The sequence below is a fragment of the Wyeomyia smithii genome, chromosome 3 (genome assembly GCF_029784165.1).
Source record: "Wyeomyia smithii strain HCP4-BCI-WySm-NY-G18 chromosome 3, ASM2978416v1, whole genome shotgun sequence".
NCBI classification, from domain to species: domain Eukaryota; kingdom Metazoa; phylum Arthropoda; class Insecta; order Diptera; family Culicidae; genus Wyeomyia; species Wyeomyia smithii.
In genome coordinates this window covers 106,744,057-106,759,087 of record NC_073696.1, presented here as the reverse complement: position 1 = coordinate 106,759,087, position 15,031 = coordinate 106,744,057, and the positions used below count along the sequence as shown (strand labels likewise).

General features: G+C 36.8%; 1 protein-coding gene across 2 annotated transcripts in view; it reads left to right on the top strand.

The window, feature by feature from the left end:
* Window positions 1-8,797: 8,797 nt before the first annotated feature.
* LOC129729951 (insulin gene enhancer protein isl-1) overlaps window positions 8,798-15,031 on the top strand; it is a 101,594-nt gene continuing 95,360 nt past the window's right edge. For both annotated transcript variants that reach the window (XM_055688878.1, XM_055688877.1), the window contains exon 1: window positions 8,798-9,783. In XM_055688878.1, coding sequence (XP_055544853.1) covers window positions 9,627-9,783 — 157 coding nt within the window. In that variant the 5' untranslated portion in view covers window positions 8,798-9,626. The remainder of the gene's footprint in view (window positions 9,784-15,031) is intronic.

Below are 15,031 nucleotides of genomic sequence, written 5' to 3'. Positions count from 1 at the left end.
CGACGTGCTGAGCATTTTCTGTAAGTGTGTGTGTGTGTGTGTGTGTGTGTGTATGTGTGTGTGTGAGTATGTGCAGATTTTTATTCTCACTCACTTTTCTCAGAGATGGCTGGACCGATTTTCATGAAATTAATTGCAAATGAAAGGTCTTGTTGCCCCATAAGACCCTGTTGAATTCTATTGTAATCGGATTTATAGTTTAGAGGTTATGTTTAAAAATGTGAAAATCATGAAACATCAAAATCTCAGAAACTACACAACCGATTTGAACAAAATTGGTCTCAAAAAAACGGCCTACCTTGAAAACTCTTAAGTTTTGAATTTCATAAAGATTGAACTTTTTAAAAGTTGCGTGTTATCGTCAAGTTTCTTTAAAAAAAAATAAAAAAAAATTCAACTCTTTTTTTGCCTTTCTCCTAGGAAGGTATAGCAATCACTTGCAAAACCAAAAGTATAAAAGTGCTCCAAAGGGCCGAATGGCATATATCACTCGACTCAGCTCGACGAGCTGAGCATTTTCTGTAAGTGTGTGTGTGTGTGTGTGTGTGTGTGTGTGTGTGTGTGTATGTTTGTGTGTGTGTGTGTGTGTGTGTGTGTGTGTGTGTGTGTGTGTATGTGCAAATTTTTATTCTCACTCACTTTTCTCAGAGATGGCTGGACCGATTTTCATGAAATTAATTGCAAATGAAAGGTCTTGTTGCCCCATAAGACCCTGTTGAATTCTATTGTAATCGGATTTATATTTTAGAGGTTATGTTTAAAAATGTGAAAATCATGAAACATCAATATCTCAAAAACTACACAACCGATTTGAACAAAATTGGTCTCAAAAAAAACGGGCCACCTAGAAAACTCTTAAGTTTTGAATTTCATAAAGATTGAACTTGTGGTTCAATAGTTATGAAAAGAAATGTGTTCTGAAGACTGTTTAATCTCACTCATGTTTCTCAGAGATGGCTTTACCGATTTTCATAAAATCAGTGTCAAATGGAAGGTCTAATTGCCCCATAAGACCCTATTGATTTGTTTTGCAATCGGACCATTACTTTGCCTGTTATGTTTAAAAATGTGAAATCCAGCTATGCAAAGGAACATATTCCGAAGACTACTTGGACTCACTCACTTTTCTCAGAGATGGCTGACCCGTTTTCCACAAAATTAGTGTCAAATGAATGGTCTAGCTGTCTCAGAAAATTCTATTGAATTTTACTGTAATCGAACTGTAACTTTATTTGTAATGTGCCGACTTGTGAAAATCACGAAACTTAATTATCTCAGAAACTACACAACCAATTTGATTATTATTATCAGATGAGCGGGCTAGTTAAGGGTTAACTGATGAATTATGATTGAACACGTGGTTTCAAAGTTTGGCTGCCCTACACGTTCCACTTCATTTGATTATAATCGAACTTAAGCAACCGTTATGTATTAAATTGTTAATAAAACAACGAAAGTCTATTATCTCAAAGATTACATGACTTATTTGAACATAACTAGTGTCATACGAACGAGTCATCTCTCAAACTTACAAATAACAAACTTCATAACAATTTGATATGTGGCTCAAAAGTTATGGAAAGAAGAGAAATTCAAAGACTATTTAAAACTATACCTGCTTTGATCGATATATGTGGCCTCAACATAATTTAAATGTGGTGTCGTACTATTTGAACGTTCCAAGTTCATTGATTCCTTGCGGTTTGTTTGAAGTCTGCAAATGCACGACGAATCGGCCATAGGATATGATCAAAGTCAAAAGACAAATCGTTTGAAATGATTGGTTTTATCGAAATAATCAACATCCTCGACTTTTGGCTTCTGTACATCGCCTTAATTCTGAATATATTCATATTGGGTGGTATTCTGTCATTATCAGCAGACTTCCTGGCATCAATCTGACACCGGAAATACTCATATTGGGAGGTATTTTTGGTTGTTTTCCAGAAACTGAAAGTGGTCGTCTTCAAATTCAAAATAGTGTCCAGGGTCAATGTTTGGTTTCTATGCATCATCACGTTTACGGAAATATCCATATTGAGTATTATTCGGTCATTTCCGACTGTTGCCTATATGTTGCCATTTAGCAATTCAAAATGGTGCCTTAGGTCAAATGTTAGCTCCTTGCATCATTCTGGTTCCAGAGATACTCATATTGGATAGTCGTCATTTTGGACTTTAAAATTGCCTGTGAAATCAATTTCTGTCATCTGGGCGTAGTTCTGGTTCCGAAAACATTCATATTGAATGGTATTTGGTCATTTCTGGCTGTTTGCCAGATACCGGAAGTCACCATCTTAAAATTCAAGATTGTGTCTGTGATCAATTTTTAGCTTCTGTGCATCTTTTTGGTTCCAGAAATACTAATATTTAATGGGAATCGTCCATTTCAGGCTGTTTCCCAGAAACCGGAAGTTGCCATCTTACAATTCAAAATGTTGTCTGAAGTCGATTTGTGGCTCCAGTGCATCATTACGGTTCCGGAAATACCCATATTGGGTGGTATTTGGTCATTTGCCGCTGTTTTTCCGACACCGGTAGTCGCCATTCTGGATTTCATAATGGCATTTGGAGACAATTTCTGGATTTTGAACGGCATACTGGTTAAAGAAAAACTCATATTGGGTGGTATTTGGTCATTTTCTGCTGTTTTCAGAAACCGGAAGTCGCCATCTTAGAATTTAAAATGCTATCTGTGGTCGATTTTAGCTCCTGTGTATTATTCTAGATCCGGATATTAATATATTGGGTGGAAATCGGCCATTTTCGGCTGTTTTCCAGAAACCGGAAGTTGCCATCTTACAATCCAAAATGTTGTCTGAGGTCGATTATGGAACATATTTGTTACCACTAAAAACATTCACCTGCCAATATGGTTCCATTTAGTTGATTAGTTCGCGAGATGTGCAGAAATTTGTGAAGAAACATGTACTTCCAGGAGAGGGAGGGGCGTCAAACCATTATGGACATATTTGTTACCTCTAAAAAATTCACATACCAAATTTGGTTGTATTTTCTTGATTGGTTCTTGAGCTGTGCGAAATTTGTGTTTCATTTTCATGGGATCTCTCCCTTATAGAAGAGGGGGTCGGGTTTCAAACCATTATGTACACATTTGTTACCACTAAAAACATATACCTGCCAGATTTTGTTCCATTTGGTTGATTAGTTCTCGAGATGTGCACGAATTTCTGTTTCCTCCTACTGTTATGGACATATTAGTTACCTCTTAAAACATCCACATGCCAAATTCGGTTTCATTTGCTTGGTTTGTTCTTGAGTTGTGCAAAAATTTATGTTTCATTTGTATGGGACCCCTCCCTTCCAGAAGAGGGAGGGGTCTCAAACTATCATAGGAACCTTTATCGGCACCAAAAACCCCTACATACAAATTTTCACGTCGATCGGTTCGGTAGTTTTCGGGCCTATATGGATCAGACAGACAGACAGACTAGACTGCATTTTTATATGTAAAGATTACAACAGCAATATTTTAGAACCTAAAGAGTGAATATACATTTATTGGATTGAAGCGTTCATGTAAATCTATTTTTACAAATAAAAATTGAATGAGAAAGGCTGGGTCTGACCGCTAGGTGGATTAATTTAGGTTTTTAAATTGAAATTCAATGTTTATTTTTAATTTTTTTTGGTAAAAAATTTTTTTTTTTGTACAGTGTATATTTTTTTATGGTGCATTTTTAATTCCCTACAACTCATTCCCAGACAGTTTTTCTATACAACCAACGGTTTCTGGGCTACAATGCTTCGAATAAAACCTATGCCAAAAGGCATACGCCCTTTTAGAATGTAACTCATGGGTGTAAAAAATCTCTCCATCTGTGAAAAATGCTCAGTTTGCTAAGCCAAATACGTGTGCAAAGTTTCATTCAAATCATAAATGGTCGATTAAATTTTCGCGTATTTCCAGGCGATTTGAAATGATTTTGCTCTATACTTAGTTTACGACGCATTAATTTCTAGTCCAACTCTCCTATGCTTCATTTTTAATCTGGTGTAGATTGTTGCAAAGTTTCTCGTAATAACGTCGAGGTCATCTGCGAGCCCTATAAGGTGACTACCATTGCTGAAAATCGCGCCTTTTGTTTCAATGCCCGCTTGTCGGATTACACCCTTAAAAGCAATGTTGAACAACGTGCTGGATAGTCCATCTCCTCGCTCAACTCTCTGCGCGCTTCGAAGGGATTCAAGAGTGTCCCCAATATGCACATGTAACACAACACCCGATCCGAGGTAACTTTGATAAGTCATGTTATTTTTTTTCGGAAAACCGTTGTCGTGCATTATTTGCCATAGCTCGATCGACTATATCGTACGCTATCTTGAAGTTCACGAAGACGTGATATGTGGGCACGTTGTACTCCCGGCATTACTGAAGGATCTGCCGGAGTGTGAAGATTTGATCCGTAGTACCGTAGTACCTGAAAAATACATAGTGAAGGGCCGCTGCTAGTGCCTCTCTGTCGTGTTTATAGAGCTCTGCTGGAAGTCTGTTCTGACCTTTGTTGTTGTTTTGTTCTTTAGTAACCAAATTTTCTGTTTGATCTCCTAAATATCGTCCCTCCTTCCGTTTCATTTCGTTTCTCCGCTGTTGGGGTGCTTATCGAAAAACTGCTTCCACCTGTCTACCACCTCGCGCTTGTTTGTGATGTTCGAGAAATACTGGCCATCAATGATCGGTGCCTTTAGGGATATCTTTCAAGGAAAAAAATGCCTCAGGAAGCTGCGTTGCATCGCTATGTTGTCGTGTCGTTATGTGGTTATGATCGGTGCCTTTAAGGTTATCTTTCAAGTAAAAAAATGCCTCAGGAAGCTGCGTTGTTCTCGTTCGTGTCGATGTGTACTTATGTTGCCTCCACCTGGGCGTAGAACGTCGTCAAGTCTGCCTTCGTGCGGACAGTGCATGTTAATGATGCTGTAGTTGAAGAAACGACCATTAATCCTCAACAAACACATCGTCCGTTGAACGCCTTCCAGTTGATCACGCGATCCCGCACTTTGCCTAGCACACAAAAACCCGTTCCCAGCTCGTTGGTTGCTCCACCGCTCTGGTAGAACTGGACCTTACCGCCACGAATTCTCCACACCTTCTCACTTTTTGCGACAGATACAGAACCACGATGCCGAACTTTCGGTTTTCTTTACAAGCGGCACCCTGTCTCCGCCAACAAAATTTAGCGAGTTACAGTTCCAGGTACCGAGTTTCCACTCGTGATCCATTTTTCGCTGACTAGGTCCGGGTCGAATGTTCCGAGTTATATTTTCTTGGTTGTTCATAATGTAATTGTTTAGATAGGTTGCCTTACAAGGGCTACGCTACCGAGTCTAGTGAAGGAGCTGACATCTTGGCTATAGCGTTCGAAACAACACGTTGTGAGCCGCCCCTATCCTTTGAAACAGACGCTCAGGAAGGTTGGCCTTTCCTTCGAGGAGGTCAACAATCCTCCCATTCCATGTCAGCATACGACCAAGGTCACCACGGGTTGGTTACCATGATCTTCTTGGTTACTCGTATGCCCCTTGCCGGGACCACGAAGGGGTAGGGATAGGAGTTGCTACAAACCGAAGTACTGATGGTACTGCGCTAGTAAATATTCTGACCTAGACTTAAAAACTAAGAAACAAAACCACGCCTAATTATCTGAAAATACGCGAAAATTTAACCGACAACTCCTGATTTTAATAAAACTCTGCATACGTATTTGACTTAGCAAACTGAGTATTTTTCTTGGATATAAGATTTTTTTTGACTCCAGAATAATTTTCAAAAAGGGCTCAGCAACCTTTGGTTGCATACGAAAACTGTCTAAAAGGTGTTACGGTCAAAATTTAGTCAATTTCAATTTGCCGTATTATTTTCATTGTGTATCAAAAAAAACCTGAGCACCCCTCATTTTAAAGATGAGTGTATATATAGTATCATGCCTTATGTTTGATTTTGACAATTGCCCTTCAGTTGTGGGAATGGCGTCGACGCAAAAGAAGCACATCATCAACATTTTGCTCTCGCATCGCAAAAATCCATGCTACTGCCACACCAAGTAATTAAAATTGTTGAATGTGGCCAAATCAATAGTCACCAACGTGGACAAGAAAATTAAACGGCAACTGGAAGAGGAAATGTGACAGAGAATTGCAAACACATTAAGCTGTCGAACTTTGCCCTAGTTTGCTGTCCTATAGAAAAATACTGAGCTATTGTCAAGCGGAACCTCAAGAAGACTCGAAAGATAATTATCAACGAGATGCAGTTCAAGGCTAACTGACGTTCTGCGGTGAACAAAGTAACCAAGTAGGTTGCACAAAACTTGATGGAAAGCGTCAAGAGAAAGGTCCGGCAATTCGCAATCGCTAAACAGGAACCTTGAGTCAATATTTTTCTTTTATTCTGTAGAAATTGAACTTGACAAAAAACACCCAAATTCATATTTCGAGACCAGTCGAGAGTTTTTTTTTCAGGATAGAGAAACAGAGACAATCTTTTATTGAAGGTTAGGTTTTTGAAACAGCATCGAATTTCAATATTCTCAGGAGATTTGAATTCCAAGGATTATAAACGATTTAGATAAAAAAACTTTATAATAATTAACTTCCTAAAATAAATCAAAATAATCAAATTCTAATAATGCAATACGATTTTAAAAGTAATTTCAAATCATAAATCTCTTGGCGAATAACTTTCTAAATGGTTGCATCTTCGATATATTCACAATTAAGTTTGGAAAAGTTGAGCTATTTATTGAAATGCGCCTTTTTCGTAGGTTATTCGTAGTTTTCTAACAACAAGCATAGACTCATTGAAATGTATGATCAATAAAGCACAATTAATTATTTGACAGCAATAAGTTTGAATGAATAATTCAGCAGTTGTGGTTATAAATGGAAAAACACCCAGTTGCTAAGTCAGATATGTGTGCAAAGTGTTATTCAAATAAAAAATAGTCAATATCGGACCATTTTGTAAGGTTTTACTTTAAGTAATAAAATAATCTTTCTTGACATGAGAAAATGAGTACTCGTTTAGTGACATAATGAAGTATATAAGTAAAATCCAGAAGCAATGACCAAACCCTAAAACAAATATTAAATTTCAGAAGTAAATATCTGAAACTAAGAATAAAAATAAACTAAAGATTCTTATGTTCAGCAAAGAAGACTGCACATATATAAAACCTTCGACTGCAGTAGATCTCTATCGCCGTACCAGTAAATCAATCTTTATTTTTTATTTTTGTGAAATATTTTTCATGAAAAATTTAATTGATTACTTTTCGGAATAGAATGTTCAAGGAAGGTCATCATTTGCATGGTATAAATAAAATATTATGCCCTGTTTCAATTCGCTGATGCTGTATATTAAATCACATTTAGAATAGCCTTAAACTTTGAACACATTAAACATATAAACTATATTTAGAGTTTAGTTTTCAAGTATAAATACTTTCCTCGAATTTCACATAAAGTATTTTTTTTATTATTATTGAGCATTAGTAAAGCACATGAGCCCAAAAATTACTAAATATTTAAGGCATGTTCCTTCAAGCGGAATGCAGAAATTAAAAAAAGCTAGTGATAGTTCTTGTGTTCTGCTCACCAGCATTTTATTCGAATTTACAGAGCAAATGTTAAATAAAAAAATAATTTGAAAGTCTTTCTAAGTACCAGAGATTATGTTATCGCTGGTTTATTTGTACAACCGAATCATTTGTGACATATGAATTGTTTATCAATATTACAAAATCGATGCAAAGATTAATATCACAATATAAATTTTTAATAATCATTTGGCTTTGCGCAAACAATATTATTGCAAAACATCACTTTTTATATCGACCGAAAAAACGTAAGATTTATGTACATCCAAAACGCATCTCTCACATTGTCTACTAGCATACATTTCTCTGTCGAACGAATTCACAGCGAACAGCAGTATAACGTGTTTACATGCTCCTTGCCAACAACCTCGCGCCAGTACCTAAACCTTCCCCTGACGTGTATAACGCCACACACTTCACCTGCTGTTATGCTACTGCTGCTACCAATGGCACAACTGATGTTACAGTTCACGTTCGATACGCACCATCGGAAAAAAATGCGTTCACTATCAGGATGAAGAAGTTAATCTTCGCTCCAGGTTTTGATGGTGTCCTGATGATGATAGCTGGAACCGATTTAATACAAAAAACGCAACAAAAATCCTGCCCAACACCACGCACATTGCACAGCGCGCCTCCATTGCCAACCATTTTGTTCCGTACGCCTTCGAGCGGAATTCGCATCCGCCAGATCGCACGGCTGTGTGTTAGTAGCCATCCGTTCCAGAACGGTACAAGTGAAGCAGTGCCACCACCCCCTGCCAAATAAAAACATTACATACACACAGACGGCCCGACCCCAACCCAGGCGGCCCATCGTCCGTCGTAGCACCTTAGCAACCAATCCAACGCGATCGATGCCGTCGGAAGGCGAGGCCCGACAAACCTGATATCTTTTACTTCTACTCTCTTCCTCTCTCTTTCTGTGCTCACACTTTTGAAGGTAGCACCAGTATCGAATGTGTGTAGGTGCACCGTGTTTTTGTTTCGTTGCGTTGCTTCAAATGTCGTGTGTGTGTGTGTGTGTGTTTGTGGAAGGTTTTCACAGTTTTCCCAGCGGTTTTTTGTGCTCTTTATCCGTTGCGAACATACACCAGCGCATGGCTAGCGAGTTGGTATGCGTAAAAACTCGAAATTGTGACACCTTTTGCCGTCGGAGTTGATTTAGTTCAGTGCCGACCACTCGCGGGGTATGTTGTGTACTGTTTCGCTTTATTTTCGTCTGTAATCGTATTTGTCGATACGCGTGTAGATCGATCATTCCATTGTTACGCGGTCGATCCTTTTCCGAATCAAAAGTTGCACGTGGGAATACAGAAAGAACGTTCGGTGATTTGCTGAACTAATTCTTGTTTAGGTTTGTTTACTGTTAGAATCCGCGGTTGATTCGTTTCCTGCGGCATTCAATACGCCCAAGGAACAATTTAAAGCACTATTTGGCCAATACAAGTCGTCATTGTTTGCTAACCCTTCAATGACTTGGCGCAAATAAAACGGAGTGTTCCAAGTGCGAGAATTCGAGTTTTTTTTCGGTCCAGTCAGTTGTGAAGAGCTTAAAAGAAACCAGTGTTTATGGATCCCAATCGAAGAGCAAAATTAATGCCAATAGCTGAGGTATAAGGAAAAAATCCAACGCTGTATATACACAGTTCCAGCATCGAGTCTCAATCGATTCCGAAGCGGAAATTAGCCAACTCTGCTTGCTCAGCAAATTGCTAACCTATTACAATGGCCATAAAGTATAAAACCCATGATTAACTGGCCACCGCGTCTCCGCTCTAATCAACAAGTGCGTGTGCCTTAACTAGCTGAAGCTGTGGATAGTAAGATCGTGAAGTTTAGCTATTAGACTAACTACGAATTAAGGTGAACCATGAGGAACCGGTGAAGTTCAGTATAGTCCGGCAGTGCGATAACGAGTGCAAACGCTAGGGTGACCACTGGCTAGTGGTCTGTTTTGCAGTGCAGACCTATTTGGGCAATATAAACCAACGAAAAAAATCATCCTATATGGTAATGGCAGAGATAGGTGGCCCCTTGGCACACCAACTCAACCCCCTGCAGAACCACCGAGGAGGACTGGTGCAGCCGTCGCTGGTGATGAACCATCACCTGGACCCGCTGGACAACGGGGGTGGAACGTGTCATACGCCGAACATTCTACCAAGTAAGTGGCAGTAGGACAAAAAAGTGCGGTTAAGCTCGTTATGAAAACATCAAAGTAGTGGTTTAAGTAGTGTGATGATAACATTAGAAGAAACTCAATGCTGCAGAGCACGAAAAAAGTGTTTATGCGAATTGTCGTAACAGGACAATTAGTTGACCCCAGGGAATATTTCTTTTTTGTAGGAATTCCACTGTTAGAAGAACACGTTCTTAATTCTTTTTATTTTTTGTCTGATTCTTCAATTTGTTGTACATTAAATTTGTCAAAAAAACTAAATCCGTGCGTATGATAAGCTTTAATAATCCTAAAACAACCTGAACAAATCTTTTTATCAAATTGCAAGTGGTATGAACCCTGATTTTATCAGTTAATTTGTGTAATATATATTTCGGTTTTGCGAGTATCATCTGTTAACCCAAAAATCATCTCCGTTGGTACGAAAGTGTTATTTCTAAAAGAAAACCTCAACAATTTACCACGCGATCTTTTAAACTTCAAAAGGGAAAAACAAATTTGCTTTAACACGCAAAGTTTTAATGAATTGTTAATGTGTGTTGTTTAAAAATTATTGGCTCTATCCAGTGCTGCAAATTTTCGACACTGCAAACGAGAGTGATAAAAACCGCATTTTCACTGTCTAAAGATGAAACGACCTTTAGCGTCAGCAGTGTCAATTTTCAATAAATGTCGGGTCATTGAAAGAAATGAGATGTCCGATTTAATATCGAAATTATTTTATTTGAGTCAATTTTTTTCATGAAGTCGAAGAACTATACAAGCATCTACATTCTTAACTGCATAAACATCGCTAAAACAAGACAGGGTTTGCGTAATTACAGAAATGCTGCTATTACTGTCAACTGATGGGAGCTGAAAGTCTCTTTCATTCTCAGCTCGTTCGTTGAAAGTTGAAATTCAAAGATTTCAATTTCAACTGAAAATCCTTTTATGACAGTGAAGATTTGCAGCGCCGGTTCTATCGATTTTGATAGATGAAAAATTCGATAAAGGATTAAAAAACGAGTTTTAATCCAAAGAAGTTATAACTTTTATTCTTTGAACATATTAAGTAAAGTCTCAAAATTTCTGATTTTTCTAGAAATTATTCTTATGCTTCGATACAACAATTAAATAATAAGTAGTATAACATCGCACTAATAAGTAGGCTTTTGATAAACCTAATTCTATTAGTAGAGAAAACGTAATCAATAACTTTCAACTTCAACTTTCAAAAATAGTAATTTTGGTAAAATTGAACACTAAAGTTTTTATTACGAGTTTTTTCACGTGGATTTCAGAATTTACGCGGTTTTCTTCGAATTCCCAGAAAAGTCGTTTTTTACGCAGCATGTTTATTTAGGGTATCCAAAGAGTTTACTTAAGGGGTTATATACCTTTTTAGTCGAGAAAAATGAGGGAAGTTTGAATCTATTTTTAAGTGCATAGCACCATTTTCATTGCATCAAAGGGGTATTTTTCTGAAAGTACAGTTTATCAACAACAAAAAAATACGTTTGATTTTGAGATATACCAATTATAACTGGAGTAATGGCCATTTCCCCGAAACGCTATTTTTTTGCAGAGGCTTGCGGTGATTCAGATATAGACTCAGCAGGTCAACCGAAATTAATAAACTCATATTATTTCATTAGTTTAGAAGTGTGCCGGGTCCTTGAACGATCGCTTTTAAGAGTATTTTGTTTTCAGTGCAAATGGGAACGTTTTTCCCAAAAAATGCACGTTTTGAGCGCCAAAAATTGCATTAAATTTTTTTTGCGGCAAAATGTAACGGTATGTTTCAAAAAGCGATTGTTCAAGGACCGGCGAATTTAATAACGAAAATTTAAAAAAAAAGATGAAGGAAATCGGTTCAGTAGTTTGCCCGCAATCAGGATCACGGCAAAGTCATTTTTCGGAAAAGACTCTTCCGAGATAATCGCATGTAAAGTTTCAAGTTTAGCTTATGCGGCCGTAGCGAGGCGTGTTGCAAATCGCTCTAAGTTTCTCCCTGTTGCTCAGATCTTTATGAAAATTTGCAAAAATGTTCTCAAGATGTTGTAGTTTAAGATAATGTAATAAAAATATTTTCGATTTTTGAAAACTAAAAAGGTATATAGGGGTTCCTGGGGTAAAACGCACCAGTTAACGAAAGCAGAGTATATTCTTGTTAAAGCTTAAAGATAAAACCAACGTTATATACGGATCAATATATATAAACCCTTATTTATTCGTTCAAAATCGCATCTGATGCTAAAACATTATAGAAAATGCATAATACACATTTTTAAGTGAATGTAATAATTCTATAAATGTCGTCAATCGAAGCAAAATGCACTCTTCCTGGGGTAAAACGTACCGCAACAAAGGGGCAAGAAGCACCATGCAGATGAGGTAAAATGCACCCCGTCTACGGGGCAGAACGCACTACAATGTTGGGGCAGTACGACTCATTTTGTCATCTAATAAATAAAGGAAAAAAGGTTTTCTATGGAACTCCATACACTCGAGCGGCATGGTTTTGGGAAACACTGTTTTTGATTGCCTCTAGCACCTATCGTAGCAGTTCAACGATCCATGACCACCGATTGGACTTCCGGACAATGCTGGAAACGAGATGAAATGTAAGCAAAAAATTTGTTTACAAAGAGTCCTTTTGCCCCGAGCTAAGGGAAGCGTTATGCCCCGAACGTAACAAGAGAATGTTTCTGTATCCATAACGGTAATTCTCATTGAAACTTACCGATATTTCATCAGAAATATGTTGCTCGACATATATTCGATGTTATAACACTTTTTGCTGGTAGAAAACATTAATTTAAGAGCTAAAAATACTTAATTTAGCTGAGAAAAAAATTAGACCGTATGCAACGAAAACTTTTTTTTGTATTTATTCACATTTTCTGACTTTTTAGTGATGCCAAATTGACAGGGTGGCAATAGAAAACATAGATTCAAATAATAGAATTATTATTTTGTTATTAAAATGTAAATCAGAGGGGGTGCATCTTGCCTCAACGGTGCTTATTACCCCAGGTACCCCTAACCCTTAAGCTTGGAAAACCACAGAATATAAAATATGAAAAGTTTGAATTTTCTCTTGACTTATTTTATTTTTGGTAAAAAGTTAAGGATGCAGAAATGCGGGACCATTTTTCCACCGTTTTTGAATTCTATTATATTTACACATATGATTTTTTCGGAATATACAATTAAGATTTGGTACTTAGCTTCTCTGTTCCATTACTGAAATCAGAACATTCTAGAATGAAAGACTAAAGAAAACATTTTTGATACTAGCAATACAGCTTTCGAATGGATAGATTTGCAAAAGAAATTATTTATATTCAATCAAACTGAATTTAAAATGTGTCAGAAACAGATGCTTCTGAGAAGTTTACAATTTACCACCAGAATCTTGCAACATCATCGTAACTTTGGTAATTCTTGTACCACGTTAAAGTAAAAAGAATCGAATTTGAACCTTATTTTATTGGTCCTAATTTCGACGGATTTGAGACGGATAAGAAAACACCAAAAAACAGCCCGAAAAATGGATTAGTTTAAGATTTTTTTGCATGAAGTCGATGAACAATACAAACATCTAAATTCTTAACTGCATAAACATCGCTGAAACAACACAGCGTTTGCGTAGTTACAGAAATGCTGCTATCACTGTCAACTGATTGGAGCTGAAAGTCTCTTTCATTCACAGCTCGTTTGTTGAAAGTTGAAATTCAAAGATTTCAATTTCAACTGAAAATCCTTTCATGACAGTGAAAATTTGCACCGCTGGTTCTATATCAGTTCAAAATATGGGTTAGTTTTGATAAAAACGCACGTGGATTGACTAAAAATGTATACAAAATTTCATCTTATTGAAAAATATTTGATTGATTCAACAATTTTTTAAGAGAAATGCACCAAAGCAGTAACAAAGACATGTATAAATAACTGTGTTTTACTGCTGTTGATAAAGTGTTTCAAGAAACATGAGTTAAGTCCACTGTGTTGCACACCTAAACGAAAACCGGGAGCGGTCGGTTAGCTTCTATAAATTAACATTTTTAATTCAATTTTTACTTCATGCTGAAGTAAGAAGCTACTATCTGCAACATTGTTGTGAGAACGTTGAGTTCTGTGTTCACGTTCCAGTGCGTTTCGTGAGTGAAGTGTAACATATCCTCTACTCACAAAACAGCTTTTCAGTAAAAAAATATACTAGTTAATGAAGAAGAATCGTTTGATCGTTTAACTTTGGATGTTATTCGAGGTTTAAAATTTTTATGATAGTAGGTATATTTATCTCCACTTAACCGTGATTGGAAAATTTTAGAATAAACATTATTGAGCTTCGAAGAAACCTTCGTTTTGTTGAAAACTAAAATCCTGATAAGCCTTCACGAGCTAGTAGTATTTTTATTAAATTAAGTTGTGAATAGGGAGAATAAGTGAACCTTCGAGAAAATCCAGTTGAAATTTCAATTAACAGTAAAATTTCAACCGGAAAGTTGGTTGTAAATGAAACTCGTTTAATTTCTAAGATTTTATCTCAACGACACAATAAACGTTATATTAGATGCTCCCGACTCAAAAACTTATATGCGAACATTCTTTTAGAACATTCGGATACTTTAACGAAAATCAATGAAGATATAACTCTAGTCAAAATTCTACCAACTAACAAAATTATCCAGTGGTTGGGGACGTAAAAGTCAATCTCAATTGAAGGAATAACTTTGTAAACTAAAAGTCAATATTTTGTCGTTTCCATTTCAGCTGTAAGTGCTGGATGTTTATGATAATGGTGGCAAACATTACAAAAAGCAAAGCCTTGGTGCTACATTCCGATTTGGAACTCAAACTTCTGTTAATTATACACAGACTTCGCAGCTAACTGTTAAAGGTACAGGACAACTGCGACCAGCTGGAAGGCAAACATTACTAGTATAGGATATATTCACTCACCAGTTACGTTTCCTATGATTTTAAAATTTATAAATTTAATGCTTATAGTATTTGTCTGATTAACTATTGAACTATTATTTCATTCTACATTACTAGTTTTATTGCATTCTAACACGTTGAAGTGCAAAACAACACTTAAATCCTATTGAATCTAATAGTCTCTCTCATTCGAGATTCAAACAAATGATAGCTATCATTTTATCTAGAGACCACCTGGATCCAGAATAATCCATTTGATCAATAAGTGGAACAATACACTTATGCTCTGATACGTTTTCCGATT